Consider the following 27,127-nt stretch of genomic DNA (forward strand, 5'->3'; position numbering starts at 1 on the left):
AACCAGATTAAGTTGTAATCAGATTATTCCTTGTGCGATTCCCTGATCTGTTATTACTTCAGGGCATCTTTATGAGATCATCTTCCTTGCTTTTTGTGTCTTTGGTGTTTACAAAAAAATCTTTTGACATTCACCTTGTTCTCTGTGATTATCTCTTATTTCTCCTATTTGCTAACCCACATGAAGCTGGTAAGTTTAAATTTGTCAGGAATAAAAACACCCATGTTGTGGACACTCATGCCATGGACAGCAGACAGAGTCCATTTCAGGGTACAGCTTTTTATTTATTTATTTATTTTTTTTACCTATTAATACTCAGTACCCCCTAACATAGGTTTTCTTATGACTGTTCCTCCATTGTGTGAATCCCTGAAGCTTCCCTGTAAAATAACATTATCCTCATTTATTCTTGGTTTCCTTCCTACAATCAGTTTATTTCATTTGGCTCTGTAACTTGTTTGTGTTATTTCTTGCTCTGTGCCTTGCCCATTAGTCCCCTCTAAACCCGTCCTTAAACCCCGCAGCAAGGCACTCGACAACGTTAGACATCAAGGCAAGCTCCATCTGCCTAATCAAGAGCCTTCTTATAGCGCCGATAGGCAGCAAAGCTCTGAACACATTATATCAAAGCCAAAGCCACAGTCCTCCAAAATGTCCAGTGATTCAGAAGGAAGAAGTGCTTCAGATGATGAAGCTCTCACTGTGTCAAGTGGTACAAAACCAGATATGGCTGAGAATTCCCACCATCCCACTGGGACTGTCTCTGAAAATCCTCCTACAGAAAAGTGTGATTCATGGAACAGCAGCGATGGTAATATATATCTGTAATAGGACTCATAGGATTTATTTGTCACATGCCCAGTTATATAGGGTACAATGTGTTAGTGAAATGCAGAGATGCTGATACTGGGCCTGTAAAATAAGCATGTGTAAAGAGTAATAAAGTTATTAAAATATCAAATAAAATAGGCATAGACATAAGGTGGAAAAAAAGATATAGGAAAATATAGGTAACTGCAAAAGAATGTCATAAATAAGAACAGTAATAAAGAATATGATGGTGAGAGAAGAAGGATGGCCTATCATTTGAAAATGGTAGCGATGAAGTGATGTACATTGACCCGAGTGTATAATTGTGGAAATGTATGTAGGTAGCAGACAGACTGTCTAAATATCGTTTGCAAATTAATGTAAGTCCAGCACTCAGGAGTTTCTTCTGTCATTCATTTATGTTTCTGGTGTTGTATCAGATCAGATTCTCAACATGTGTCTAAATGGTGCCGTTTGACTTGATCATATTTTCTGTTTGATATTATCTTGATCACAAAGGTGTAGGATTGAGCATCACAGCTGCCCAAAGGAAATGGAGCTGTCCATGTGGGTCTAACAACCTGTCGTACAACCAGAACTATATGATCCATGCATATTTTAAAAGGAATATTGCTACTACACTCTGTACAAGAGAGGAACAGTTCTGAGCAGTTTCTGAGTGACATTTGTTTTCAGTGGTTTCAGTCCATTTTTATGTTTTTACATTCATTACTCTTGCTCAAAAAATAAAAATATAGAATATTTAATATATTCAGTCGTGGTTTTATCATGTGGAATGAGCAAATTCGTATAAAAATTTAAAATATGTTAAAAACCACATTTTTCGTAATTCATATATTCACTTGGGTTGAGTTGGGCCAAATGAAAGCCCTGCTTAATTTTTTTAATGCGTGTAATTACAGTATTTTTATTTAATTATTTTTTGCATGTAAAGAATTTCTATCCAGTAATTACTTGCTAATGTAGCAGGCGGTTGTGTAAACACTAGCCGTAATTAAACGTGGCTGCATAATACCATGTATGAGGAGACATTGAATGACATCTTGAATGTAAGGGTGCTTTTGCAATTCAAATGTAAAGTGCAGCTAATGCACCTATTCATGTTCCAGTCTTAGTTTTGCTACGAGAATTCTTTCAGTTTTTTTTTTTCTTTTATGTTCCTTTATGTTGCCGGCAAAAATGATAGCTCTTGGGAAGACCTTCCTCAAATCCTTAAGGAAGTCCCAAACCATCCAGGAGGTTGATGAAGATCAGGCGAAAGAACGATGCTTTCATGATGAGCCCAGAGCGGAGGCGGTCATGTTCAGCAGAGACAGTCTAGAGCCAGAGGGTTGGTCTTTCACTCGTAATCGTCGTTCTGTTTGACACATTGGGTCATTTGCTCATTTTTGCATTAACCAGAAATATTTTCTGTTTGGCACAGATTCACTAGTGATCTATGGATCTGCACAGAGTGCTGCCGCTTTGGGTTTGCGAACTCTGAATGAGGAAGTGGAGCAAGCAAGCTTTTTGGACAAGGAGTCTGTGACTGAAGAATCAAGACTGAACAAAGACCAGGAATCCTTCAGCCCTGCTCTTGCATCTCCTCAAAGGTGCTACAAAGACAGTGGGGGAAAATCAGTGACCATGTATTAGACATGTAGAACCGCAGATATTTATACATTTGTATGTGTGTTTTGTGTGTATGTGCATGGTTGTGTTTCAGGGAAGACGATGACTCGTTGATGAAGCAGAATCAAAGTGTAGATGGAGAAAGAGATTTGGGTTCTGTGAAAGACACTCCAGGTGAGGGAGTCCTGCACAAGTTATTATTTCTGAATAATGTGTAGGATCTTATGTGGGAATTTTACCTCATCACATACATACATACATACATACATACATATATGCATGCATATACAGTATACATCACACAAACATACCTTACATGCTCAGAGCAGAGGCTGTAACAGTGAGAGAGGAAGGATAGCCTATCATGTGAAAACGGTAGCAATGACCAGAGTGTATATTCAAGGAAATGTATGTAGATAGCAGATCAGGCAATCACAGAGAAAGTTATGTACATGCACCTTGACACTGCCTTTATTTGAATAGTAATGTTGAGTCCTCAGTCACACCGTAAGGAAGCATCTTTTTATTGCAAACTAAATAGTCAGGTTTGGTTTGTGATTGGTGACCCTTTAGTGGAAGAATACTACCAAAGGATAAAAGTATATTGAATTAATTGTGTTGTATATTTTATTGCTTTGTGTTTCCACACCAGCATCCCCTGCTTACAGTGATGATTTTGAAGATGAGGCAAGTGATAAGGAATCTGAAGAAAAGGTAAGGACATAATTTAGTGTACATACCTTTTTTAAATTTTGTTATGGATAAATTGCACATTATTTTTTTGCTAGGTTCGTTTTTTGTAGATACTCTAAACCTCTAAAGGGAATTTCTTTTTTCTCTCCTCCTGTTGCAGAAGCCAGAAAGGTGTGGGATGCTTGCTAAAGGTAATTATATACATTGCTTTCAGATTAGTGGAATTCATCATGACTAATCACATTAATTTGTACAGCCGAGTTCTATCTGTCTGTGTGTGGATCTATCTATCTATCTATCTATCTAATCTATCTATCTATCTATCTATCTATCTATCTATCTATCTATCTATCTATCTATCTATCTATCTATCTATCTATCTATCTATCTATCTATCCCTTGCTGGTAGTTCTCTGGCATTTGGTGAACTGTTATTCCCATCAATTTCTAGCAGTTCACTGTGACAGTTACCGACCGTACATACTGCAGAGCAAATAGTCAAAAGGTTGCAGTGTGGAGGCTGCAATTATTTCCTTGGATTAAGTGTACAGTATGCTCAAAAATCCATGAAATGGTTGGCACATGGTTCAGCATAATGATGCTTCTGTTTTTCTTACAGAGCATGTGGACAGTTTCCTGTTTTTATCAATATAATGTGTTTTAACTTTGAGGTAATTACCTTGCTTTCTCAGTCATTCAGTCTGGTATTAAGGGAAGAAATGAATCCAGACTAGACTACAGATTACGAAATTAGTTGTATTTAAAATGTATTGTGTTAGTATTATACCTGACACTGTGTGTGTGTTTGCTGCTAATTTTGAAGTGTCTTGTTTGCTAGTGTCCCTGCATGACTCTTTGAACTCCACGGATGGAGCTCCAGTGCCTGCTTTGTCCAAAAATGTGCAAGAGAAACCTGAGTTCCCTGACTCCAGAATGGCACCGGCATCAGGGCAAGGCACCACAGGTCTGTTTACATTTCTAATGGGTAGAAAAGATAAGCTTTTATAAGCTAATGCTAGTCATTTTAATAAGCTGCTTATTTTGCTGGGTCTTCATGTTTTGTTTTGCTGTCAAATTCTGTAGGACTGTCATATGGTCAGAGCGGGGCAAGTGACATGGAGGCTCTGCAGGAGGCCTACAGGCAGATCACTCACTCGGTGAGCAAGTGTGAGGAGCGAGAGGAGGAGCGTAGTAGGAGTCCCTCCTCTCTCTCCACTCCAGAATGTATGAAGAGAACCACACAGCATGGCTCCACAACAGAATCAGGTCAGTAAGAGTAAGTCTGCACGGATCAGAGCATTATAATGAGCTTTTCAGTGAGACATGTTTATACCGGGAACTGAAGTGCTTTAACTGCCTGTCACTTTGATTACTCGGGTTATTGAGGTTTGAAATTGGTTTCCTTAGGGGAGTGCGGCGTTGCCTGAATTTTGAATTGAGGTCTTATAGTTCAGTAGTTTGCATAGTAACAGTATATACTATGATAGACACATTTTATGACTGTCTTTCTATAGGTACATTTTTTAAATTCACTGGAGTCTTTCACAAAAATAAGGTTTTACACAGAGTGTTTTTAATTGAATTTTTAATTAAAACTACAAAGAAACAAACAGGAGAATAAATTTATTAAAAAAAAGACTATTGTGAGTAGACATTCAACAGAAGTAGCAAGTATTGTGCATTTATCTAAATATGAATCACTCCAAACTGATTATTCCCAGGCCAGCTGTTTCTCTGCATCTTGTAGAGAGATGCACAGCTAATTGATTTGATTCATGTGCTAGATAAATGTGATGCATAATTTATGTTTGAAAAATTCACACTTGCACAAGGCCATATGTGCTCAAAATCATGATAACTGTGGCCAGACTCTACATTTCTTTCTCTCCACGTTTTCATTCTCAACCAGACCCACTTTGCAACACTCTAAATTCTAAATGTTTTGGAGAGAGAACTACCAGATGGAATTTTTTTTTTTTTTTTTTAACTCATTTTTACCAGTATGCCACCCACCATGAGGCTTCTCTAACGTAATCACTTCTTGTTGTCTTGTTTGTGTTGAAGATTTACCCACTGCTGAAGAACTGATGCGTGCTATTGGACCAGATTCAGGAATCACTATCGGCTTGTGTCTTGATGCCTTAAGGTAAGCTCTCTGGAGCATTACACCTCTCTGTGATTATTAGGAATAGATAGGTTGATGCTGTTTCTGTTTTAGTGAAGGAGCTGTAGACAAGAAGGATGAAAGTTTGGATTCGGGGGGCCCCACTACAAGAGCTAAAGCTAAGCACTCTCCTCTGGCTCTCAGAGAAGCAGATAATGAGAGCCCTAAAGCAGTGGAGCAGTATCAAACATCATCCCAGCACAGACACAGGAGCATTACAGACGAGGTGAAAAGGCTCATGCAGGAGCAGGATGACTTCCCTGAGGTCTCTCCTGTGGCCTCTGGCAGAGGCAAGAAGTCTCAGGTGAAGTCTGTCAGATGTGAAAAGTTATAATGAATATAGTCTCAATACCATGGCCTGACCATTAATGCAAATAGGATTGCTGCGATTGTGTTAATGATGATAATTATGACGGGTTTGTTAACATTTTATGCAGGTTCCACACAGGTCCACTACCGCACCGCCTTTTTCATCTGCCTCTGGAAAAGTTTCAGTCCCAACTGTAAAAACTAAGAAAGCTGACATCAAGCCATTACCCAAAGCCTCCACACCAACCAGACCCAACAGATTAGCTAAACCTCCATCTCCACTGACTCAAAGGAAGAGTCAAAACCAACCATCCAAAAGGATCTCTTCTCTTAGTCAAACCCATATTGTCAAAGGTATTAACCCCTCTGCTTAATATTCACAGTATCTGTCAACCTGTTGCATTCTTTCTTTTCCCCAAGCTTGTACTACAGCTTCTTTGTGGTGGTGCTTGTTTTAGGAGTTTTTTTCATTCAGTCTTCTCTTCAGGAGGTGAAATGCTGCTCAGTTGGCTTTGGTCTGTTGATTGATTCAGCCTGTCTAAAACCTCTGGTTAGCAGTGTCTTTTGAGTAATTTTCTGCAGGATTTCTCTATGCATTGGCAGGCAGAATGTTTCGGTAGATTTCTAAATACATTCTGCTGCTACTATTGTGAGTCACATCATCAATAAGATTATGAAGTCTGTTCCAGAAGCAGCCATGCAAGCCCAAGCCATGACACTACCTCTACTACACTTGACCGATGATCTCATATCTTTTGGATCACGAGCAGCTCCTGTCTTTCTCTGCACTTTAGCCTTTCTATCACTTTGGTTGACATTAATCTTGGTTCCAGAACTTTTGTGGCTTATCTCTTTATTTCTTTGTGAGTTCGGATTCTTACTGCAGACGAGTGGTTTGCATCTTGTGGCATGGCCTCTCTATTTCTGCTCTCAAAATCTTCTAGGAACAGTGGATTGTGATACTTTCACTCCTGCCCTGTGGAGGTTACTGATGTCACTAAGTGGTGTTTTTATTTTTCTTCACAGCTCTCACCATGTTTCTATCATTAACTGTTCTTGACCAGTTTGTGTGATGTCTTACTGCTGGTATACCTACCAGTGGTTTATTTCCACCCCAAAAAAACCTGACATTCCAGATGGATTATGCACTATGCTTGTGCAATGGCCCTGATTTGATATTCCCTCTTCACCTCTCAAACCGGCCTGCTTTTCTCCCATAAATACCTCCCAGATTTGTTCTGTAGCAGTAAAGCATGGGCCTTAGCCAGTTAAGATTAGACAAGTTTCTGAAGCATTTTTTAGATCAATAACCTGCAGCAGGCTTTGAATCTGATAAAGCAGCAACTTGTGCACTGAGTGCAAATGTGTGTCCTTTACGATCTCCACTGCTGTTGAATTTTATGTGAAGTCTCGTGGATTGTAAACCTGAAGTCAAACCACTAGATGTCAAAAATGAGCCAGAAATTGGCACAAATTGAGAAATATTAAAAGAGCAAAAGATTTTTGTTGATATGCTGTGTTAGGGTTATCTTTTCTTTTCCTTTCTATTTTAAACATGCTCTTCATGTCTCTGTGTAGGTCCAGACTCTGGTTTGAAGGTAAGCAATGATCTTGTTGCTTCGATACAGTCTATTGCTGCCTTTTTACAACACAGGATGGAAGCAGATGGTCCAAACACTGGCTATACTGAGCAGTCAGTACAGCAGGCAAAACAAAGCAAAGTGAGTAAATTCCTCCTGTATTACTCTTCTTTTGTCTCATTTTATTAAATCTCTGTTCCTGCAGTGTGTGCATTTCTTCTGTCTGTTTTCCTATCCGCATCACTTGTGTTAAAGAGAGAGACAGAGAAAGAAGAAGCTGTAGCCAGAGGCCATGACCTTTCATTAGAGTACTCCTCATTGGAGCGTATACGTCTGCAGCTGGCTCAGAAAGAGAGAGAATATCTCCACAGGGAGAAGCAGTTCCAGCAGGATCACAGCAAGGAGATCAGCGCTCTCAAACAGGAGAATTATATGTTGCAGAGCAAGGTTAATTATTCTTTTATGGTATTATGCGTCCTCATTTTGAATCAGTTGTTTACATGCACAGTCTCAATAAAACATTTTGCTGCATAATGCACATAAAAGAAATCATTACTGTTAAGACAGTACATTGGCTTTCTTAATACTGCACATAAAAGAAATCATAAGTGTTATGTCAGTACATTGGCTTTCTTAATAATGCATATAAAAGAAATCATAACTGTTATGTCAGTACATTGGCTTTCTTAAACCTCATGGTGGCACATAATCTGTGGTTATTGTTCCAGACTTTGGTCATTTTAGGTGTTACAGGCTAGAATTTCTCTGTAGAGGTAGATTATGAAAAAAGAAAAAAGTGTAAACTGTCATTAGGTACTCATTCAGTCTCATATTTAGTCATTAGGAATTACATATGCTATGTTTAGCAAAACCAAACAACAGTCTATGAATAAGATCAACTTAAATTGCATCAAATATGGATTTTCCAGGCTTTTCCTTTCTCTGATGAATTTGTTTTAAGAGAAGAGTCATAGTAAGGGCTGGATTTGTTCCACTGTTTGCCGTGGTGTTTGTTTCACTCACTGGGGGTTGTATTTGTGAGAGTGAATAAGTTGTATTCTCTTTCTGAGAGTGTTTTTAAAGATGGACATCCTAGATGAGCGCAAGGCTTTTACTGGGCTTTTTAATGTTTATCTCGATCACGACCTTTCTACAACACTCAGTCTCATCTACAGCACATGATTGGGTGACTAAACCCGAAAGATTTTTTTTTTTTTTTATTAACCTCCAGTTTCCATTTCTCAACTCTTCCTGAGCTTATCTGGCAGGCTAAATGTGGTGCAACAGACTAAGGCTAATGCATGATGAGATGGTGTGTTTACCACTCCAAAAGTTCCTTCTTCTTTTTTTAAATAACGCCTTTCCACAGCAATTTGCAAGCAATTACATTTTTTATTAATTAAAGAATGGCACATCCTACTACTTATGTGGTTATAGTTAGGATAAATGTTGTGGAACATCCTCAGAACAAGTTCCTGTTATCACTTATGTTGTAGCAGCTGTAAACATCTAGCATCTCATTTTTCCTCTCTTTAAGTTAATAAGCTTGCAGAAAGCAGCTTGTCAGTGCTTTAGAGAAATTGCAAATGCCTGTAGAGTCTCTTGTGGTACATAACAAAACATCTTTTCATAAATGTCATGTAAATGTCACTTCACAGGAAGTTTCACCATAATGATGCTTATAATTTTTTTTCTTTGTTAAATAACACATCTTTTTAAGCTATTTATTATAGGCTTAAATTGTTTGGAATGTCTGGCATAGTCTTTGTGAATTGTTCGTATACCTACAATAACATGTCAGAGCAAATGCATTATTATAAACCTGTGAAATGCCTTGCCTTGTTATAGAAAATTAATCAATACCTTATAACCAATCAGACCCAAGAATCCGACATTGTGCTATAATAAATTCAGTGTTGGTGGTCTAAGCACAGATGTGTTGGTGTTAGAATGTAGCACTTGAATCAGAAATGAATTTTCTTTTCAGTAAAAGGATGCATCTATGTATTGTGTTGTGGAATTTTGAAAAAGGGTTGCTTTTAGAGCTTGTCTTATATGAGTAAGTATAGTGTATGTCATAGAAAACATTTGACCTTCAGTTGCACAGTGCAGAAGAGGCAATCAGGAAGCACAGATGGAATTTTGGTGAGGCTTCAGACCCAGAAAAAGACGAGAAACTGAGACTGATTGAGAAGGAATTGAAGGAGCAGGAGACTCTAATTCAAGGCTACCATATGGTAAGCTTATTTCTCTGCCGCTGCTTGAAAAGTTTTGCTGTTCGTTGTGGAAATAAATTGCTGAATGGATGGCTAATTTGGGATTTCAAGGGGGAAAAAATGCAATTTAATTCACTTTTTACCACTAATAATGCTTATTATACCCCCTCTTGCCCGTGTCTGTAGACTTAATAAGGTACATTGTTGCTTTGTGCATTTTCTTTTATGTACTTTATATGCCTAGGTTCAGAATGTAATATTTTGAAACTGTCTCTTCCTTGTATGTGATTTGAATTCATTTTCATTCATTTTCACTCCTGACTGGTTTAAATGATTTTAACTTGCAGGAGAATGAAAAATTGTACCTGCAGATGAAGGCTCTCCAGGCACAAAATAAGCAAAATGAAGAGGCAATGTTTGCAGAGAATCAGAAATTGCTCACCGAATTAGCGATCACTAAGTAAGTCATGCCATCAGGGCATTCTTTCTTATAAAACTGTGTCCCATAACATCAGTCACAGGATTCGTGTCTACTAACACACTGTAGTCTAACTTTTTGTTTTTCCTGCAGGGTTGAATTAAAAAAAAAAAACTAGAGTTTTGCAACACATTAAATTAACATTTGTGTTACAATTTGTGTAAATAGAGATTTGTGTTACATAACCGCTGAACTTGGAGAGTGAAATATGTATTACACCTCAAGGTTGGTCAGTTTATGAGGCATATGAAATTTAGATCATGCTAGTACTGCTTCATTACCTTATTTTATTTGTAAAAATATACTACAGTATTTCCAGAGTTTGTATTTTTGTATGTAGGAAGTGTGATACTGGTATTAAAGACTATTAATAATCAATAATGATAATCTACCCGAATATATTTACTATCTTATAGGGAACAGTTGAATAAGAGCAGTAAACAGAAAACAATTGGAAATATAGGCACTGCTGTCCATGGATACAATCTTGCTGAACTATTGTCTGAGCTACAGGCTGCACAGGTAATTTGCTTAAATGTAATTGTTAGCTCTTTAAAAAGTGTCTGGTTTTGTGTTTAGAATATGTGTTTGTATGTACAGAGAAGGGAATCACAGCTGCAGGACGAAAGCCGCAGGTTCAAACAAGAGAAACAGGCTCTGCAGGTGGACCTGCAAATGATGAGAAAAGAAAGGGACTTGGCAAAAGTACAAGTGATCTCTACCACGGGTACAGCAGGCTGGTGTGGGTGTTTCAAGCTACATGTTTATCCTCTGTGAATTATGTGGCATTTTCCAGCATGAGACTGTGGTTGTGTGTTTTAGGTGATAAAGGTTTTGAGTTGAAGCTGCTGGAGGAAAGGCATAAGGAAGAGGTGGCTGCACTGAAGAAGAGGCTGCAGTGGTATGCCGAGAATCAGGAGCTGCTGGACAAAGATGCAGCTAGACTCCGATCAGCCAATGCAGAGACACAGAGACTAACTGAGCAGGTCAGGTGGTAATCTGGCTGTAATCATGTTGACCTTTTCCCAGTTATGTGACAGAATACATTAGTTTACCTGGTGTGTAACTGAGAAATTTCACCTTTTTTAATCTTGCTGAGATCACGCTGTTGTTTTTTCGGCTGCTCCCTGTTTGGGGTCACCACAGCGGATCTTTTGGTCCGCATGTTTCGATTTGGCACAGCCTGTTGCCTTTCTTGACCACCCATTTAATCCGGGCTTGAGACTGGCACTGAGAGTTAACTCTTCAGTGGTTGGGTGAGTGCCCTGCCTGGGAAACGAACCCAGGCAGCAGCAATGAGAGTGCGGGATCCTGCCGCTGGACCACCAGGAGTTCAGGCTGAGATCACATGCTATTCAATAATAACAATAAAATTTCAAGGTGTTAGATAAAGACCTCTCCTAAGCAGCAATTGACCAGTGGTTGTTAGATTAAATGTCATCCTTAATTGCTTCTAATTTTATCTATTTCATGAAGCTGTAACAGTCTTATTGATAATTTGATAATGAGGCTGTTAATAGTGTTGGCCCTGTAAGATTTGCCCTTACCCTTTATACCAGGGGAGTTGAAGTTTTTCAGGGTCAGTAATTAAAAGCTATTAATTTTTTTGACATTACCTATTTAGTGGATTATCAGCAATAACTAAAATTTCAGGAAGAATAAGAGCTGAAACTATTTGTCTACACTATGAGACCTAGATGATAACATTATTTATAGTGATTAAGCTCACTTGGAAATTTAGGATATCATTTAAAGATGAAGCTTTAATCTGCTCGTCTTTTTCACCACAGTGTCTTGAGGTAGAACCAAAATGTGGTTCATCCAGGACACAGGTCGTAAAACAGCAATAGACAAGAAAAATGACAACAGATAGCAAGTATTCTAATGTTAAATACAAGAAATTAATTTAGTAAAAATATGCAATAGTTTCTTTGTACAGTCCAGTAAAAGAAGGTTGTGATTTAAAGTGACATTTGGATGTACAAGGTAGAATCATATTGTCATATTGGTAATTTTTCCATCATCTTAAAGATGAGACGCCATGCTGATTTGCTTAAAAGTCAGACTGCCTGCAGAGGAAAAGTTGTTGCTGTTAAGAGTCTTTTGTATTTTGCTTGGATTCTTTGAAACCTTTTTCCCAATGGGAGAGCAGTAAACTGCTCATTCGAGGGGTTCTTGCTTTGTTATTGCATCATTCAGTGTAAATATCTTTCACTCTGTGATCTGATGCATATCAGTTTTCCAAGTATCAAGCATATAAACACAGATGTATATGTCAAAGTCTCTGTATGCCCTGCTGTAATGACTTCCATCCTGGAGCACTCGTCAACCATCATTTTGAAGTGTGTCAAGATGCTTGTCATGATGCACATTAAAACGCTACTGTCCCCCTCCCTGGACCCTGGACTGGACACTGAACACGGGCACTTCCCATGGCTGTGTGCTTGATCCACTGCTGCTCACTCTATTTACTTGCAACTGTGCAGCAATCAACACCAGCCCCATAGCCAAGAAAGCCCAGCAGTGTCTCTTCTTTCTACAAAGGCTGGGAGAAGCCCATCTTTCACCCCCAGTCCTCACCAAATTTTACTTTACTGCCAAGAGTACCAATCACTGCCTGGATTGGTAATTGCACCGACTCTGAGGACAAGATACTGCAGCAGATGGTGAGGACAGCAGTGAAGATCCTTTCTGTCTTCCATCATAGATATTTACTCCACTGACTTTATGGCCACCAGTATGATGCTCTAAGAAATGTTCTGCTGGAAAGAACTTGGGTCCTGGCATACATGTGGATGTTACTTTGACACATATCTCTTATCAGTGTACACCCCTTCATGGCAACATTATTCCCTAATGGCAGTGGCTCCTTTTAACAGATTAAGGCACCCTGCCACACTCAGGAGTGGTTGGGGAAACATGACAGTGTTCAAGTTGTTGACTTGGCTTCTAGATTTCACAGATCTGTCTGATCGGGCATTTGTGGGATATGCTGTACAAGTCTGATTCATGGTGGCCCCAGTTCACAACATACAGGACTTAAAGGATCTGCTTCTAAGGTCTTTGTGCCAAACATAGTACAGAGGTTCCTCACTGTTCGAACTTAATTCGTTCCAAAAGTCTGGTCGAAAACCGAATTATTTTTCCCCATATGAAATAATGTAAAACAAATTAATCTGTTTCAACTCGATGGTTGATCGCAAAACTTTCCTCCTGGCAACATTGATTTACCCTTTTTCGGAGACATGGCCACTGAAATTATACCACAAAAGATGGCATGGGGTTATGACACAAGAACTCACAGGTGATGCTTTCAGAATAGATGACCCACGTAAACTGCTTCATCTTCATTGTCTACACCAGGTTACGCCGCATGGAAAGCGTGTGCGGAATGGGCGTCGCTAGACCATTTTTAGGGGGGCTTTAACATTTCTATTCAGCCCCCCTAAAAATTCTGCGATTCTCCATAAACTATACACAAATTCGTGATCGCCTCAGTCCGCTTTAAAAACCGTGGCAGACTTCGGCTCCTCCCCGCCTTTCAGAGCGTTCTTCAACTTGAGGCGTCGCAGAGGGAGGATCAGAGGACGTGTGTGTGTTTGTGTGTGTTTGTGATCTGGAAGACTCGTATTTGGCTTGTTGAGTACTCAAATGTTATACACATCTATGCAATACTGTGGAATGCTGCAATAAGTTTACCATCCTACCCTGTTAGTCAAACGTTTATTATTATTTATTAATTTATTTTTAATTTCTTACTATTATAAACTTATTGGGGGCTTTAATGTTATGTCTGTTCAGTGTACATATTATATTCAACAAGATTCCAACCCATTCTGGTTGATCTAATTTCACTTGTAGGTCATACTGAATACACAGCACCCCAGAGCCTTTACAAATCATTAGTCAGCAGACATATGTTTGCTTCACAAGGTTTAAACTGGAAAGTTCTGATGTAAGCTGTTTGATGATGTGTGGGAGGCATGGTTTTTTTTGCTGGCTTTATCATTTGAACTCACTCCCAAAGCTTTAAAACAGTATTTTACCACTGAGCTGCATAAATCAAGTCGTTCCTAAGAAAGTATATAAAAGCCAAACTACTCATCATGTCGCTCAGTAGTCTACAATGACCGTATTTGAGGGGTTACACTGTCTGGATGGGAAAAATAGAATTCTTTCAACGTCTTCAACGTGTTTAGTGAAATATAATTGTTAGGAAAAATGAAACTTGTATAAATATATGCCTTTAACTTACACTGAACCAAAGAGGTTGCAAATAATGCCTACCCATCTGTTTCCAATGTATGCATGCAGTAGTCTTATTAATTACTATTATTAATTACTATTGGTCATTTCCTTGCTTTTAGTTAATGTGTTAATATGTATGTTTATAAAGTATACATTACATAAGGTTATGTATAACATACAGCTTAAATTTAAGAAATCTGCTGTGCAGCAGAATTTGGGGTAGCATTGTAGGAGAGAGTTGGGCTCTTAGTGACTTTTTTTGTATGCAGGGTGCACTACCAAAATGACTCAAATTATTAAATACCACAGTGGTGTGTAGTGTCAGATGGTGATTGTGTCATTGTGATCATTATGCCCATCATGATGTTGTGATTCATTGGAGGGAATGCAACATGTGTGTTTCTTAAAGGTGGAGAAGCTGAAGATGGAGGTAGCAAAGCAAGCTAACCAACAGCAGAAGAAAGTAAAGGAGAGGGCTGCAGAGGCCAAGAGAATTCAGGATCTTGAGCGACAGGTATACCTGCACTCAGCAGAGTTTTACCATGTGTCCTTTGAGCTTCTTTTCCCTGGGGGGAAGCTGTCTCACTCTGTGGCTTCTGTTTATTCAGGACACGTTGCACGTCAGGGTTGCTTTCCTCACACTTTTAATTGCACAGTGAAATATCCTTGAATTTCAGGATAAAAGTGCATGAGTATAAAGAGAACTTATTGCCTACTTTTTGTGCCATGAAAAGTACTGCATAATAAGTTTTGAATGTTCTTGCCAGACGTGTTTGCATGTTTTACCTTGAAATTTATTTAGCAATAGTTTGGCATGTAATGTGGCTGTAATGCTGTAGTTTTAAAGCACATCTGTGTTTAAGAATCCTTGTGCGATCATTTAGTGTTTATCCTCAAATCTCTGTGTCAGGTGAAAGAAATGGAGGAGATTCTCCGCCGTAGGCACCCAAACTCTCTGCCTGCACTGATGTTTGCTGCAGCAGCTGCAGGTGGAGAAAAGGAAGGAGAGAGTTATCCATGTGCAGCTCCTCAGCCTTCTCATTCTGCTGCCCTGCTGGAGAGACGTATCCACAGACTAGAGGCTGAGCTTGAGAGCCGTGATGAAGAAGCCAAACGCTCACTCAGAGCCATGGAGCAGCACTTTCACAGGATCAAGGTGTGAAAAACAGCTGTTTCAATCTTACTTGTTCTAAAAGTCATTTTTATTTGAAAGTACTGAAACACATTTGCATAGATACTTATTTTACTGGTTTTCTGGCTAAATACTAAATGGCTAAAAACAAAATTTATACAACATTTTACAAAATGATAAAACCATACCCTTAAAACACAAAGCAGAGAATGTTTATATATTTGAATATTGTTGCTGAACAATATTCACTTCATGGCCACAATTTACCCATCAGTATGATTATGAAATAAAAATTCATCTCAAACTGGTTTCATGAACATGGCAATGCATTCTTCAGTGGACTTCAGTTACCGAATTTACATTGAGAGATTGCACCTAAATAAATCCACATAATTAAAACGCCTTGTAGCTATTTTTGAGAGTAAAGGGAGGTCCTACTCAGTATTGGTATAGTGTTCTTCTTAAAGAAAGTGTTCAGTTACTGTAAACCTTAGACTGAAGAATGAATGTTGTATTTTCCGCAAATAAACTGCAAATACACATCACATGCATATGCTGTAAAAGGCCCCACTACTTGTCCAGCTGTTTTAAAGCTGTTTAAATTCAGATATTAAAATAACAAAAAAAATTAAAAATCATGTTATTGGTCATTTAAGATGGATCAAGAGAACCACTGTTTATGCTATACATATTAATATAATATACTGTGTAGTAAATATATAGATTTAACACATACCTGGGTGGATTTTTTTATTTTTTATTTTAAAGAACAGAACCTAAAAGACAGAAAACAAGAATAATTTGACCCTTCCTGGTCCTGCTGTATTGTCCATTTGTATGAGTGAAATGTATGATGAACGTTTCATGCCAAATGCAAAAGTTCAGCATGCTTATGTGTTCTATTCCACAATTTATGATTCAGACCACAGTGATGCTTTATAGAGGCTGTTTCCATAGAAACAAAGATTATTTTATGATGAATGACACTGATAAACTGTCTCACTTTTCCATGTACATTAAGTTTAAAACAGATGTGGTAAAACACTAAACTGTATACTTGCATACAAAATTGACTAGTTTATAAAGGCAGTTTAATTGATATGCTTGTTGATGTTTTCCACATGTAACTCGATTTAACCCTAGATTTCAGGTCCATCTAGTCCATAGCAGAACACCACCCACACTTATTTTCACCTAGGGACAATTCTGAGTTGCCACTCCACATGCTTATTATGGTAGAAAACCAGAGAACCTAGAAGAAACACATGCAATGGAAGAACATTAGAACCTCCACAGACAGTAAATTGTATACAGTATAGTGTATTTCTACAGCTATTGCTTCTTGGTCCATGGTATCGGATACATTAAAACATTATTTTATTTTGGTTTAAGCTGGGTTAAAGGGAGCCAATGTTCATAATAAAACGTTATGAATAAAACGTGACAGACATGGAGCACAATATTCATTCATAAATTCATGTCCAGTGCACAGCATTGACTTTATTTTGAAATAGCAATAGGAAGGAACACTGCAGGCAGTAATCTAATTACTCAGTTGATTAATTACAGTTATTTCCACTTCCATACAGCCTAGAAGAACATTACTAAAAGTAATGTGTAAAAAACTACTCCTAAGTCTACATTAGGTATAAAAATATCCCCAAATATGTTGATTTTTTTTTTTTTTTTGGTCTTTCTGCATTTGAACTCGAATGAAGACAAGAAATGTCAATTGCTTATATAGTTTTTATAAATCCTTTAGAGCACTGTGCATGGACTTTTCTTCAGAGAGTTAAGAACACTTCCAACCTGGGAGCCAAACTTGTACAAAGCCTTGCATGGGCATTGATCCCAAGCAAGCAATAGGTTTAGGTCTGTTAAATACACCTAGGAGGTGGAAATGAGAGAAATCCCCAACATACTGCAATACACAAAAGTAGGTGATGAAAGACTCAAGCATATATCTCAGTACATCATAAAACAAACCACTCTCCTTTTTCAGCCTTATTCTCCTAGATCCAGAGGCTGGCTAAAGGCAGACAGGCTAGCCTTTCTGGTTACATGAGGGGTTTTTGTAAAATTGTGCTGTCTGTCCTCATGTGTAGCTATTCCAACCCACCCTAATAGTAATGATAGTTCCTCATTGCAGTGATTTTCTTCTCAGGAACTGTGCTGTAACCACTTACAGAACCATTTTTCAGAAAGGACTGTGCTACAGAAGAACAGTAGCAGCACAGCATTAGCAGCACAGCAGGCTCACAATGCTGCATCATCTATGACGTGTATATATTGTATTATGATCAAGGGCATAAAAGGGAATAAATAAAGACTAGGTCAGTAGTTGAACAGCAATTTACACCTCTGTATCTAAAGAGTGAAGTGTGGAATATATGACAGACATAAGGGTGTTTTCCTCCTTTTTTAAGTATTATACATTTGCTTAAAGGTCATGCAGTTATTTGCAGTAATTTAGTGGCTCAGATTAATTTGAACTAACCAGCACAGATGTTAAAAATGAAAATGTACTTCAAGCTCTTTCCTGTGTTCTCATCCCGAAATTAAATCACTGAGAGCAGATTGAGATGCAGACAGTGAAAACTGCATATCTATTTAAAGCTCTAAATCCCAAGGCACTTCAACCTTGTTTGCGTGCAGCTTCTTTCTAAAGATTTACTTTTTTTTTTTATTGTAAACCTTTATTGATATTGTAGCTCTGGTTATCATTTAGTGGTTTATATCTTTAACACTTTATAATATAAATTGTGTGTAATTATCATATGAAAATTGTGGTAAGTGTTGTGTTCCTGCTGTGGTTTGCTATTTAACATTTTTCAAAGGACATAAATATGTAGCCTCAGGCACTATGGGCTCTCAGGAAAAACTACTAATTTACAGTTAGTAGCTAACATACAACATTCAGTCGTTACTTAACATCAGTTAAGTGTATGCAAACTGTTTCAAACTACGTTTTCAATTTCAACCAGTTACCACTGGCGCTTGTGATGAAGCCGCCACACATCGTGCCCCTTGTTCCAATCAGAAGAGTCCAGCGCCGGCGCAGAGACTGAAGAAAAAAGAGGAAAACGCAGAGGGCTATGAGCCAAGTTCAGGCTAAATCCACACTGACACACTTCTGAGTTTTTCAAAGTTTCAACAGAATGTGTCCTGCTTCACTAGAGGACATAAAACCCTGAACCATGTATACACAAATGTGGCTGATGCTTACAAAGTCATATTTCTACCCCACCTTGGACAATCTGTGACCATCTTTCATTGTTTCTGCTCCCCAAGTACTCACCAGTCATCAATGTGTGAAACCCGTGTGAAAGTCTGTCTGGATGTGGCTGATGCTGCTCTCCAGTAGAAGTTTTCACACACTGACTGGAGTGAATTCACTAACCAGGCCACCATAGACTCAGACACCAACATTAACACCTATACCAACTCTGTTTTGGAGCATATTAACAGATGTGTGGACCATGACCACACAGAAAACAATCATTTTGTTCCCCAACCAGAAGCCCTGGATGAACCGGGAGGTTCACACGCAACACAGTCTTCAGGTCCGGTGACAGGAAGGCCTATAGCGTCATCAGGGCCAATCTGTGGGGAATATGCAAAGCCAACAAACAGCGGTTTGAGGAATACTTCAACTCTGCTGACCCAAGGCGCATGTGGCAAGGGATTCAGGCCATCACTGACCACAAACCACCCAGCATGTCATCTACTGCCAGCTCTGCCAGTCGAGCTAAATCACTTCTATGCTCATTTTGAAAAAGGGAGGATGGAACCCATGCTCAAGGCTGAGCTACTCCCAGGCGAGCAGCCACTCACTTTGTCCACCTCTGAAGTGTGTGCTATTCTGAACAGGGTCAATGCATGAAAAGCAGCTGGCCCTGATGGCATCCCTGGCCAAGTGTTTAGAGCCTGTGCAGAACAACTGACTGAAGTCTTCTCAGACACCTTTAACCCCTGTCCCTAGCTCAGGCAGATGTCCCCACCTGCTTTAAGTCAGCTACCATCGTACTTGTGCCTAAGCACTCTGCAAGCACTCTAAGCACACCCATTGACTTTCGTCCGGTCTCACTCACCCCTATCATAGCAAAGTGCTTTGAAATGCTGGTCCTCACCCACCTCCAAGACTGTCTACCTCCCACTCTGGATCCACACCAGTTCGTTTATCACCGCAAACGGTCAGCAGAGGATGCCATCTCCACAGCGCTTCATCCTCCTCTGACTCACCTGGACATCCCCAACATTTACGTCATGATGCTGTTCACTTTAGTTCAGCATTTGACACGGTCAGCCCATCCAAGCTAATCTTAAAACCTAAACAGATTGGAATTATTACTCCTCTCTGAAATTGGACTCTGGACTTTCTCACAAACTGACCACAGTCTGTCAGACTGGACAACCTAACACCCTCCACACTGGAGTTCCCCTAGGATGTGTATTGTCCCCTCTCCTTTAGTCCCTCTTCACCCATGACTACATACCTGTACATGCCTCTAATAGCATTAACAAGTTTGCAGGTGACACCACAGTGATGGGCCTAATCAGAGGCCCATCTAATCAGATGAGACAGCTTACAGGGAGGAGATCCAGCATCTTGTGGCTTGGTGTTGGGACAACAACCTGGAATTCAACACCAGGAAAACAAGGGAGGTCACTGTGGACTTCAGACGTGCTGGGAATCGCACTCATGCTCCCATTCACATCAACGGAGCTGCTGTTGAGCGTGTGCCCAGCTTTAAGTTCCTCGGTGTCCACATCTCCAAGGAACTCACCTGGTCCATGAACCCCTCCTTCCTGGTTAAAAAGGCAACAACAGCGCATTTATTTTCTGAGGAGACTGAAAAAGGCCCACCTCTGTTTCAAGATTCTTGTAAACTTTTACCGCTGTACCACTGAGAGCATCATCACCAATTGCATCTCAGTCTGGTATGGCAACTGCACAGCTACAGACTGTAAAGCCCTTCAGTGGGTGGTGAAAACTGCCCAACGTATCACTGGCACTCAGCTACCCACCATCAAGAGCATTTACAATAAATGCTGCCTGCAGAGGGCAAAAGGCTTTATCAAAGACGCCTCTCACCGAATCATTCATTGTTTACCCTCCTCCTGAAGGTGTCCATCCTGAAGGTGTCTTAGTGCCCGCACAAACAGACTGAGAAATCGCTTCTTCCCTGTGGTTGTTTCCTTACTGAACATCTGGTCACACAGATACACTGTAATATCTGTGTACATTTACTTTACCTCACTGTTATCCACCTGGCATCTTTGCACTATAGAAATTATAAAACCGGTTTTGCAGTACTGTACATTATCAAAAACAGTACTTTAAACATGCCTATATATATATATATATATATAATAATTAGTTAGAAGTTGCTGTGTGACAGGGAGGAACTACAGCCACTTCCATAAGTGGCTTTTTTTATAATTTTGCCTCTCTCTCCTCCACCACAGTAGATTTGCAATCAAGATGTAAAGCAAGTGTAGACGTTCAGCATTAAATCTAGGGGATTAACAAAAATATTTAAATAACGGTTTAGAAATAATCCATATGTTTTCACAAACTCGAAAGTAATTGGACAAGCTAACATACTTATAAATGTTTAAATAATAGAATAAATACATAACTAGATTATTTTAATATTTTGATACTTATCCTCTGTAGTCAATGACTTCTTGAAGGTTGGTACCCTTGCCATCACCAAATAATTTTTGGTTTCTTCCCTTGAGATGCTTTGTCTGGCCTTTACTGCAGCCATTTTCAGTTGCTGCTTGTCCTGGGGTCTTCCTGCCTTCAGTTTTTTATTCAGTAAGAGGTCAGATGCCATTTAAGAATATTCCATTTCTTTCAGTTAAGTTGTCTATATTTGTCACGCATACATTACTTTACAGTGAAATTCTTTCTTCGCATATCCCATCCTCAGGGGCATCACTGACCGCATGAAAAGCGGCTGGCCCTGATGGCATCCCTGGCCAAGTGTTTAGAGCCTGTGCAGAACAACTGACTGAAGTCTTCTCGGACACCTTTAACCCCTGTCCCTAGCTCAGGCAGATGTCCCCACCACCATCCCATCCTCAGGGGTTCGGGTCAGACTGCAGGGTCAGCCATGTTGCAGCCCCCTGGAGCAGGGTAGGTTTAGGGGCCTTGCTCAAGGGCCCAACAGTGGCAGCGCAGGGGCTTGAACCGTGATCTTCCAGTCATGAACCCAGAGCCTTAACCACTTGAGCTACCACTGCTCTGGCAGTTCTTTGCCTTAAGAAAGCTTTGTTTGCTTTCAGGGCATGTTTTTTGGTCATTATCCATCTGTACTGTGAGGCACTTTTTAGCATATACCTGAATCTGAACAGAAAGTTTAGTGCTATATACTTCACAACGCTACTTCTGTCAGCAGTCACATCATCAATAAACACAACTGACCCAGTTCTATTGGCAGCCATACATACCCATACCATAACACACTCTTCACCATGTTTGACAGATGGTGTGGTACAGTTTGGGTAATGAGCCCTTCCTTTCCTTCTCCATACTCTACTCTTTCCATCATTCTGGTACAAGTTAATTTTGTTTTCATCTGCACAAAGAATCTTGTAATAGTACTGGGCAGGGTTTTTTTCTTTTCTTTTTGTTTCCCAGCAATGTCTCATCTGGCCTTTCTGTTCTTCAGTGTTACCGGTGGTTTACATCTTAAAATAAACTGTCTATGTTGACACTTCTGAGGGCTTGTGTTGAATGTAGACTTTGGCAGTGATATGCCCTCAAGAGTGGTGTTAACTTGGCTAGATGTTGTAAATGGGTTTTTCTTCACCAAGCAAAGAATCTAGGCATTTTGCTGTTGCTGAGCTCAACAGTGCATTCCTTCTCATTCACATTTTGATTGCTTCATTTCATGCTTATGGACCCAACTGTAACTTCTGAGTGTGAAATGGATAAAATGCATGGTTAAAATAAAGATTTTAGCCCAGTGTATATGATAATGGAATTTTGATTTCTTCACCCTTGCAATATAAATCTTTCTGAGTACATTCTATGGCTTGGTACTACATTTATATATTGCTAAACAATTGATTTTTTTTTTCTTAACCACAACACTTGTCTATAACTTTTGGCTCAGGCTTATATACATAATAATCTTTTTGTATCGATTTTTATAACCAGTATTCCCAAATTTTATGCTCTTATTTAAATTTGCAGTCTTGAGACAATGCTGGTTACAAATCTCTAATTCTTTTTCTAGCTCCAGTATGAGCAGCAGATCTCTGATTTGGAACAGCGGTTAGCTGAGCAAGGTCCAGCTTGTCATAACTGCTCCTCTAAGAAGTCAGAGATCCAGTCCCACACAGAAGATGAGGTGGAACAACTAAAGGAACTGCACCAGAGTGAAATAAACACTCTAAAGGCCGAAGTGGCAACTTTAAAAGAGCAGCTGCAACACGTTCATTCCTCAGCAGAGCCCGAAAAGCCATCTCGACACCAGAAGCAAACCGAAGCAGCACACAGCACCCGGATAGAACGCCTGAACCAGGAGCTTGGCACCAAGAGCCGCACCATCCAGGAGCTGAAGCGTACCGTGGAGCGGCTGCAAAGAGAGAGGAAGAGCATGTTATTTAGCCCAAAATTACAAAGGTCCAGTGCTCTGTCCAAACAGACAGGCAAAGAGCACTCCCTTTTCCTGGCTGAGACTTTCCCATCTACACAGGATGAAAAAGATTATCAGCCTGGAGATTTCTCAGGCTCCCACATTTCCGAGGTGCAACAGGAGAATGAGAGGCTGAAGGTCAGACAGGAGCAGCTGGAGCAACAGTGGTTAGAAGAAAGAGCCTCACTTCAGGCTGCTGCCACACAAGCACATGCTGAACTCCAGAGGTATCTAAAACTACTGGTCAAGAACTGGTCATATTGGTAGTGTGTTAGTAAAAATGTGCTGTTTTTAGGGCTCAGGAACGAAATTTGGAACAGTTGGCGTCGCTCAAAGCTGACCACCAAAGAGAAATAGAGCGTCTGGTGGCCTGCCACGCCCTGGAGCACTCCTCTTCCAAAGTAGCTGAACTCGCAAATCAAGTGAAATCACAGGAGGTACGGCTTTACAATTTACAATTGCACATAAATGATGACAGATCTGCTCATGGTGATGAAATCAGTTTGTGCCAGTTCTAATTATTTGGAAATAATAATAAACAATAATTAATCATAGTTTTACAGTAAGCCATTTTTATTTATATAGCAAATTCAGTTTAGTTCAATTACTGTTTAAAAATGGATTATTGTATTAAAATAAAACCTTTTGTGATTTCAGGTCATGGTACTGCATTTGCGTGAGCAACTGAAGGAACTACAAAGAAATAAAGAGGCTCTCGCTTTGTCTAAGCTCCGAGAGGAAACATTACAGAACCAAGTAATCAAATTCTTTTAATCTCCCTCACTGAATCATTTTAGTAATGTTTCCACATGCAGAGTTACTTCTTTATTCTGTAATTTGTTTCCCCTCATTCTTTATGCATCAAGCTGAAGTACTTTCTAAGGGCTTTTATCTTAATTCCTCTCATTTTTAATGCTATGTATAAGCATTCGTTCACTTTCACACATATTTGCTCAGGTGTGTGCCTCTTATAATCTGGTCAATTTAGGTGTTTGGTATAGATGAGTTCAGTAATGGAGAATCAATGATCAGTTACTGTTTATCTCTTACTATAGCATATTGCAGCTTTTATCAAAAGGCCCAGGCTTATGTATAAAAGCTGAGATAAGAGTTAAACACATTTAACCTCAGGGTACCATTAATGCCCTGGTTCTGATGTGTTATTGTTTGTTAACTGGTAATTCACTAGGACTTGTATACAGCTTTCTGCACATAATACAGACTGATTAGATTCGATTCGATTCGATTCAACTTTGTCATTGTGCAAAGTACATGTACAAAGCCAATGCAGTTAGCAACTAAGCAGAAGTGAATAATGGTATATTTACAATAAATTATAAAAGATGTACAGCTATGGGGATAATATATACAGGGGGAGTAGAAGATTTATGTGCAGGGGTGCAGTAGTTATTATAAATAAATATATTTTTATATATTTATGACCAATGTACAGTTATACATACATGTTAAATCTCTTTATTTATATTTAATTAAGGAGATTTAAGTTTTACTAGACTCAAATAGTTCGTGCATGATTATCTGAAATTTAAAGTCTCTGTTTTCAAGTGATTAGCGAGTGATAAAATATGTCAACCGAAAATAACTGCAGTTATTAACCAGTGTTAATGTAACACTAAATCAGTGCTGTCAATCATTTGATAATGAATGTAATCTGTGTGCTTGTGTGTGTGTGTGTGTGTGTGTGTGTGTGTGTGTGTGTGTGTGTGTGTGTGTGTGTAGCTGACAAAGCTTTTAGAAGAGCTGAAGCAGGCAAAAGAGGCCCACAGTCCAGAGCTGAGACACTTTGCTAGCTTGGAACACAAAATCCACACCATGGAGCTCCGATACAATCAACGTGAGCAGGAACTACAGCAGGTATGTATGTTAAACCTAACTATACATTTATACAGACACAAAGCATTAATTACTTTCCTTCATGTTGCAGATGATCGCTCAGACACGTTTAGTCGTAGAGCAAGAACAGCAGGCAGAAGTATCGCGCTGGAAGAGACTGGCTCAGGGGAAGAGCAGCGAGCTGGAGGCCTTCAGACAGGAGCTGGACTCTATACTAGATGTGCTTCGAGAGCTGCAGAAGCAAGGTGTAGTGATTCCTGCCACGCAATACACTTCTGCTGCTGGCTGTATATTCCGGCATCTCAGATACTGATATAGGGTTCTCTGTATAACTAAGCATACACTCAGGTATATCTGGAAGACTCTGTTAACAATGCGAATGCACTTGAATACTCTGGAGAGCACTATTCAAACTAATATAAATAAAACATACAGATTGAATGAATTGTACTAGTCCTTGGTAGGGCTGATTAATTGGTGCCACAGCAATGTTTTGTATTTTCATAGAGATTGTTACACATTTCTTCATAAGTTGGAAAATATTACATTACAACATTACGGTTTGCACTACTGTTCAAAAGTTTGGGATCACTCAAAATTGTATTGTTTTCCAAGGAAACACACACAAAATTAGTCTGAATAGAAAATATAGCAAAAGAACAGGACATGCTGACATGTCAGAGTTAGAAATTATGATTTTGGTGGAAATGATGAATGTTTTCTTCAAACATTGTCTTCATCAAAAAAAAAAACACCTTTTGCAGCAATTACAGCTTGGGCATCCTAGCTGTCAATTTTTCAAGATAATCTGATGAGATTTCACTTCCTGGAGCATCTCCCACAAGATATCAACCTGAAATATGCAAGTGATCACAAAATTTTTGAGCGGTAGTGTAGTTACAACTGAAAGTAATCACAGTGAACTAACACGTTTCCGGTTTATACTCTCACTGTCCGGTTTAATGGGAACACCTGAACATCTCCACTTTTATCTACTCATGTGGCAGCAGCACAATGCTTAAAACCATCAGGTAAAAAGCTTCAGTTAATATTTACATCAAGCATAAGAATAGTGATCTTTGTGAATGTAACATGGGTTGTTGGTAGGGGATAGGCTGGTATTTCAGAAATTGCTGATATCCTGGGATTTTCATACATAACCATCTGCCCAGAATGGTACAAAAAACATCTGTGCAAAACATCTGCAGACTAAAAAGACTTGTTTGAGCTCACAGGAACACCTTACTAACTCAAATAAGTATGATTTATAACCCTGGTGAGCAGAAAAGCATCTCAGTACACACAACACATGAAAACCTTGGCAACAGCAGACCACACAGGGCTCAGCCTAGAACAGAAATCAGAAGCTATCATGGGCACAGCCTTATCCAAACTAGAAGACTGGGAAAAGACCAGGTAATATTTTTCTCATTTTTAACTGTACAACAGTTATTTTAAAAGATGAACCTCTACAGACCAGCCTTAGAAAACTCTTCTTTGTGTATGAACTAAAGCCAGTCCCACACTTTGCTTTGTGCAAGCTGAATTTCTTTTCAGCCTGATAGGGCAGGAGAGTTGCTGAACGGTATGAAATGAGACTTAACACTAAGATTTAAGTTTTTATGGCATATGATTTGAATAATGGACAAGTCTGCTACACAACAATTGTAAAGGTTTTAAATACTAGGAATGTATTCATGCAGTAACCCCTGTGCTTATATTTTACACATTTACCAAAATATTGGTATGTTTTAGTAAGCCTCAAAAAAAAAAGAAAAAACATGTACAATACTGAATGCTGACGTTTCTCATTGTTTAATTTATTATGAATTAACATTACTTATGTAAAAAAAAAAATGATTTTCACACTATTTAAAATAACTTGAAATATATTTTCTATTTGTACTGATCAAAAGTCATTTGTATGTTTTTAGGTTGAATGAAAAGCAACAGGTTTGCTGAATGTATTAAAGCTATTTTGTCACTGGTCGTCTTTCTGTGCTCATTGTGTCTGGGGACCAATCGATATCTCTGCATGCAATGGGTTGCATTTTCATCCTAATTTCACCTGGACTTGTTTTCTCGAGAAGTGCTCAATAAGAAATAAGATCACGTTGACTTCTGGCACATTACCAAGTACACAGCGTCCCATAAATCTCTGTGAGCCTGTCTTCACAAATTTCCTGTCTCTTGACTTGTACTCCTGTGACGAGTTTCACATCCACAGTGACTTTGACTAGGAGCTTACTTAATGAATGATTAAGTTATGAAATTAAAATGATTCATCACTATGACTCTACAATCATGTAGTCACAGCTTAGCAGTGTCTCAAAGCCCAGAAGATTTGAGGGGAGGTTTA

General features: G+C 39.1%; 1 protein-coding gene across 4 annotated transcripts in view; it reads left to right on the forward strand.

Annotated features, from left to right (window-relative positions):
* Window positions 1-26,703, forward strand: part of cep162 (centrosomal protein 162) — a 29,573-nt gene extending 2,870 nt beyond the window's left edge. Inside the window, exons 4-28 of one of the 4 annotated variants that reach the window (XM_058396141.1) lie at window positions 494-811; window positions 2,018-2,161; window positions 2,255-2,423; window positions 2,537-2,616; window positions 3,095-3,156; window positions 3,296-3,326; window positions 3,974-4,099; window positions 4,219-4,401; window positions 5,200-5,281; window positions 5,354-5,603; window positions 5,737-5,962; window positions 7,187-7,329; window positions 7,444-7,635; window positions 9,288-9,425; window positions 9,752-9,864; window positions 10,299-10,404; window positions 10,483-10,609; window positions 10,705-10,868; window positions 14,540-14,644; window positions 15,041-15,286; window positions 22,513-23,141; window positions 23,210-23,351; window positions 23,572-23,670; window positions 24,655-24,789; window positions 24,860-26,703. In XM_058396141.1, coding sequence (XP_058252124.1) covers window positions 494-811; window positions 2,018-2,161; window positions 2,255-2,423; window positions 2,537-2,616; window positions 3,095-3,156; window positions 3,296-3,326; window positions 3,974-4,099; window positions 4,219-4,401; window positions 5,200-5,281; window positions 5,354-5,603; window positions 5,737-5,962; window positions 7,187-7,329; window positions 7,444-7,635; window positions 9,288-9,425; window positions 9,752-9,864; window positions 10,299-10,404; window positions 10,483-10,609; window positions 10,705-10,868; window positions 14,540-14,644; window positions 15,041-15,286; window positions 22,513-23,141; window positions 23,210-23,351; window positions 23,572-23,670; window positions 24,655-24,789; window positions 24,860-25,081 — 4,232 coding nt within the window. In that variant the 3' untranslated portion in view covers window positions 25,082-26,703. Of the gene's footprint in view, window positions 1-493; window positions 812-2,017; window positions 2,162-2,254; window positions 2,424-2,536; window positions 2,617-3,094; window positions 3,157-3,295; window positions 3,327-3,973; window positions 4,100-4,218; window positions 4,402-5,199; window positions 5,282-5,353; window positions 5,604-5,736; window positions 5,963-7,186; window positions 7,330-7,443; window positions 7,636-9,287; window positions 9,426-9,751; window positions 9,865-10,298; window positions 10,405-10,482; window positions 10,625-10,704; window positions 10,869-14,539; window positions 14,645-15,040; window positions 15,287-22,512; window positions 23,142-23,209; window positions 23,352-23,571; window positions 23,671-24,654; window positions 24,790-24,859 lie in introns of all 4 variants that reach the window. The other 3 variants (XM_058396138.1, XM_058396139.1, XM_058396140.1) reach the window with 3 other exon arrangements.
* Window positions 26,704-27,127: the final 424 nt, after the last annotated feature.

This window comes from Hemibagrus wyckioides, linkage group LG01 (assembly GCF_019097595.1).
Source record: "Hemibagrus wyckioides isolate EC202008001 linkage group LG01, SWU_Hwy_1.0, whole genome shotgun sequence".
NCBI classification, from domain to species: domain Eukaryota; kingdom Metazoa; phylum Chordata; class Actinopteri; order Siluriformes; family Bagridae; genus Hemibagrus; species Hemibagrus wyckioides.